The sequence below is a fragment of the Penaeus japonicus genome, unplaced genomic scaffold, assembly GCF_977035675.1.
Source record: "Penaeus japonicus unplaced genomic scaffold, GWHDUDI00000001_assembly GWHDUDI00000006, whole genome shotgun sequence".
Classification (NCBI taxonomy): domain Eukaryota; kingdom Metazoa; phylum Arthropoda; class Malacostraca; order Decapoda; family Penaeidae; genus Penaeus; species Penaeus japonicus.
The window spans coordinates 18,662,254-18,667,253 of record NW_028234408.1 but is presented as its reverse complement, the minus strand read 5'-3'; the positions used below and the strand labels follow the sequence as shown (position 1 = coordinate 18,667,253).

At 32.7% G+C, this 5,000-nt stretch overlaps 2 protein-coding genes across 2 annotated transcripts in view; one reads left to right on the top strand and one right to left on the bottom strand.

The window, feature by feature from the left end:
• Positions 1-908, bottom strand: part of mRpL24 (mitochondrial ribosomal protein L24) — a 3,246-nt gene extending 2,338 nt beyond the window's left edge. Inside the window, exon 1 of the mRNA XM_043015390.2 lies at positions 733-908. Coding sequence (XP_042871324.2) covers positions 733-828 — 96 coding nt within the window. The 5' untranslated portion in view covers positions 829-908. The remainder of the gene's footprint in view (positions 1-732) is intronic.
• Positions 909-1,069: 161 nt separating this feature from the next.
• Positions 1,070-5,000, top strand: part of LOC122252756 (RWD domain-containing protein 4) — a 4,079-nt gene continuing 148 nt past the window's right edge. The window contains exons 1-5 of the mRNA XM_043015391.2: positions 1,070-1,122; positions 3,087-3,192; positions 3,538-3,647; positions 4,286-4,496; positions 4,675-5,000. The exon at positions 4,675-5,000 is cut by the window's right edge and continues 148 nt beyond it. Coding sequence (XP_042871325.1) covers positions 3,094-3,192; positions 3,538-3,647; positions 4,286-4,496; positions 4,675-4,827 — 573 coding nt within the window. The 5' untranslated portion in view covers positions 1,070-1,122; positions 3,087-3,093 and the 3' untranslated portion in view covers positions 4,828-5,000. The remainder of the gene's footprint in view (positions 1,123-3,086; positions 3,193-3,537; positions 3,648-4,285; positions 4,497-4,674) is intronic.

The window sequence follows — 5,000 nt, the reverse complement described above, 5'->3', positions numbered from 1 at the left end:
CTGCTTTTCAGGTCTGAGTTACTCTTTTCTACATTAGACAGCTTATTTTTTCAAAAATATATTGGAAAAATACAATCTATATGTTTTATGGAAATGAGCTCTAGCTCACATTTTTTGACAAGGCAGCTTAGACAGGTTCCTCTTTGATGATAGTGATGCAAGAAGCCATGTATAGGCCTCCTTGCATTCCTAATTTGGATAAAAATTATCTACGAAAGTAAAGGTAAGTCTACCATCAGTTATCAAAGTATGCATATCCATGTTCCAAGCAATGCTGTAGTCTCCACACTTTAACCTCTCATGGCCTCTGCCTTCCATCTTTGACAATGAACTACAAACCATCATCATATATATTCTAGCAAGACGGAAATTGTTGACTTCTAATGCAATTTCCTGTCATATAAGGAAACCCGTCTAAGCTCTATGTTAATATAAAAATGTTGGGGTTTTGATGGCCTTTGCCTGACCACACGGAATAGAGGTTTAGGTAATGTGGTCTGTGGTCCTACACTAAAATATTACCAATCACAAACACTGCCAACCAGCAAAACTCCGGAGAAAAATGTGCAGATAACTAAACTATAATCTTGGACCTATCTCATCACTTTAAAAGCAAACTATGTATGTATCGATAAAACACAAATACATAAAAAGTGACTTGAAATATAAAATAAAGTTAGGAATCACGACTTGATTATTACACGCTCACGTAATCAAACCTGACTGACGTACCTGGGCCATTGCTCTTTTAATATACTTCTCCGGAAGATTTGACGCTTGCTTTGTCATATCCGCCACGCATTTCGCCACAAGAGTTAATCGAGGCATGATGAAAAGAGGTGCAAGATGTATTCGTCGGTCGTCGCATTCATGTGTCGGCGACGAATCAGCAGACTGTGCGAGAATCGCCGCTATCACTTTAAAAATATAAAGTAGCAAGCTAAAATAAACATAATACACCCAAAATATGAGTTAATTTGTATCTTAAGAATGATTTATTTTACTTATACCATATCAAGTAATAAAATATGCAGATGCACATATTATTCGGTTAACTTGGATAGGTTCTAGAAGGCAAAATGTAAACAACTGATTCCTGCGTGTCCTCCGTGTCTCCCACAGGCAAGGCAGCGAACTTTTGTGGTATTTGTTAGATTAATTGATATACTGGTCGTTGGTGCTCCATTTGACCTGTCACTTCTGGTTAGACTTAAATTGGGATTGAACATTCGGTAATATCGATCGTCTTTTCTTTTGAAAGGTGTTATATTTTGAAATCCTGTTATGAGCCCCACTGTTATGGCTGTTCGCGATGAACACTTAGAAAACCAGAAACAATTTGTATTGAAATAGAATTGTAAATAATTTAGGCAATAGGCTATTTAGAATAAGCATTTCAAGTGAGGTTATTGGGATGAAACTATTTTCGTTCATTCTACTACCAGTTTAAGGGTCCTTTAATTTATTGTTTTATTTTGCTTGCAAGAAGAATATAAGATTAATTTCGGAACAAAATACATTGCATAAACTACACTAAATATGACAGCGATGACTGGCAGAAGCAGACAAATAACAAGTGTGGAAGATATGACAAATGCACACCCAAGATTTTTTCTGATGTTGCTGATTGCACACATAGTATCAGATGCAACAAAAATATAGAAAATGCAGTTGGGAAGATGGGCTTAATTATGCTCACCTATATGATAAATGTTATGTGGTATATATCTGGAGAAAATTAAAATATGTTATGTATTCTTTTCTAGATAACCATAGTTTAAAGGACAAGTTAACTTTTCTAAAACTTTACTGATTACAAAAGATTTTTGAAGAGTGTACACTTGAATCGTGTGCTTGTTATCATCTTCTAGACTGGAAACTTCAGTATTATTATGTATACTTATGATATTACCAAATAGTGCAATACATTCCAAGCTGGATTAATGATAACAAAATAGAAATTCAGTGTAGATACTGGTTCTCAATAAGGTACTGCTGAAATAAACTTGCCATTGTCCATTTATTTAAGGTGACATTCTATATGTTATATACCTTTGGTAAGTAATTTGAATAAGACCATGTATAGCAATGCCATGGCACCAATACTTTGAGCTCTGATAAAGGCCAACAAACATCCTCATGTATATTTAGTGATATAGAACCTTATTTTGCAATAATTCTACAGGGAGGTTGACAAGCTCTATCTGACCAAAATATGCATAATGGAGATTTGATTTGGTAGAATGCTAAGCATGGATGCCATTGTTTTGCTGGCCTTACCTATACTTTCTGCAGATTATACTTTATATCCAGTAATATTGTTTTATGTGTTTGTTATGGTCATTATTGTACATTATACTTTTAAAATCTTTTGCAGTCCCACTGTAAATATTGACCCTTTTTTCATGTAGAAACAAAAAGATTATTTGAGTAAGCATTTTTTATAAGATATGTTGCACATCATGTGAATAGAATGTTTAGATGCTCACCTTTTCTTTTGGAAGATATGAGATCCCAACTGTATATATATACATGTATATATATATATATATATATATATATATATATATATATATATATATATATATATATATATATATATATATATGCATGCTGCTTCATTTGAAAAGTAATGTAATGGTATATTTTATTTTTGATGGGAATCATACTATTTCCAATACTGTTATGTTAGTCTCATGGTAAATCAACCAGTCCTGTATATTAAAAAATTCTTACTACAAAGATCTACTTCAATATACTGTTTATTATTGGTTAAAATACTTTCTTACTGATCCCGTGTGTCATTTAATAAAGATAATGCATTGATAATGATTTCATTTATAAAAAAATTACGAGTCTTTTTGCAGTTGTAACCCTATTGACGATGGGGCATGTTGACTATCAAGTATGTTGAATGATAATAGGTTACTTGAGTGACAACATTTCAGTATCTAACTCCATAGTCATAATTATAAATGAAGTTACATATGCATATATACACACACACTATATTTTGTTTTGTGGCCCTCAATTGATCTTAAGTTTTGATCTTTTGAAAACTAATGAGTTTTAATTTTTTTTTCCAGTATAAAGATGCGGGAAGAACACGAAGAAGAACGTGAGGTGCTTCAGTCCATATATGAAGGGGACAATAATTTTTCAATGATCAATGAAACCACTTTTCAGTATAAGGTATTGTTATTGGTTTCTGTTTGTTGGTAGAAATAATGATTGATATGGCTTGTATTTGTATTATATACAGATAATTTAATTTGTATTTATATGTACTCATACATACAAAGTATAGAATACTCCTACATATAGTTACATACAAACACTAGCACACAGACACAAAAAAACACTGACACATGTACTTAGATATGTGTATATATATTAATAAACATTAACACATTCACATGCACACACATGCAGAGACAGGGTCAGGGACACAAGCATAGATGCAGACACAGATACGGATACAGATATGCCATTTAAGTCTAAAGCAGAAATCAACCAATGTTGATTTATCTTTTCCAGTATGGTGAAGAAGGAGAAAACAGATCTTTCCTCGTAGAGATCAGTTGGGGTGCTGACTACCCAGATGATGCACCGTCTATCAACCTGGATCTGTTTTATAATAAGCACATGTATGTATACCTTGTAAAAATATTTTGAAATATCCAATTAGATGATGAGGCTGTGAATGTACAGTGTTCACAAGATTTTTCAGAAATAATTATGTAGGCTTAGTGTTTAGAAATAAATCAAATTATTTTGACAACTAGTTTATACAATTAAAGTTTTAATATGAGCTTCATATGTATGTTTGTATTATCATACAGTTCATTAAGAATCAGGATTTTGCTTTATTTTTTGAAAACTATTTTTTTTTTTTTTTATATATTTCATGTTGCAAAAGAAACTGAATTTGTACATTTTACCTTTTTAAATCTTATATTTTCTTGGTTTAGGTATTTTGCCTGTAATATTTGACACAGCTGAGAAATTATTGGTAGTTAAAGTATATTAGTGTATTGTTCATGAATAATTTCTTTATTCAAGGTTGACCTAAAGAAAGATATCTGTGAGAATACATTATTGGATAGTTTATAATTGATTTCTACATTCAAGACTGATTGAAAGAGAGGGGGAAATTGCATATATATTTATTTTTCAGTAGGCTTCAAGTTAATTCAGTTGCACAACTCATAAAAATACTTATCTGGAATACATGAAATTAATTAACTGAACAATGTACAGTGACACATTCATCTTCTCCCATCAGTGTAGGCACTGTTAAAGAGAAGATCCTATCTGGTTTAAAAGAACAAGCAGAGATTAACTTGGGCATGAGCATGACCTTTACTCTGTTTGAGTGGCTGAAGGAAGCCAAGGAGGAGCTGTTGGAAGAACAACCAATTGAAGCCCCCGTCAATCGCATTACAGAGATAAATGCTGAGGTCAATCAAATGACGATAAATGATGACCAGGGAGAGGTAAGAGAGTGTTGGAACTATTTGAGATTGTGTTTATTTTGCTTTTCTCTATCACTTCATTACTTTGATTATTTATTCATTATACTGAAAAACATGATTTGTAACTATTTGCTATTAATGTATTGTATATGAAGCTTCTAAAGAGTTTTGTATTTCATAAGACTTCTTCTTCTTCTAGGGCAAGAAAGACAAGAAAGAGCAGCTGACAAAGGCGCAGAAGAGGCGAATGTGGGACAGACAAAATGCAGCTGGTGAGAGAGCTCGTGGCTACAACTGGGTTGATATCATCAAACACCTTTCTCAAACTGGAGGCTCCAAAAATGATGGATAGCATTTATTGTTATTAATATCAATATTATTATTACTATTACTTTTTAGATGACTGCCCAAGAGGAAAAGTTGCTTGGGGGTGTCGAAGGAGGAAGTATTCTTTTCTAATGAACCTGTTATTTTTACTACATGCATGAAAGTCCTGTGCAAGATAGATAGGCAAACTTATGCACA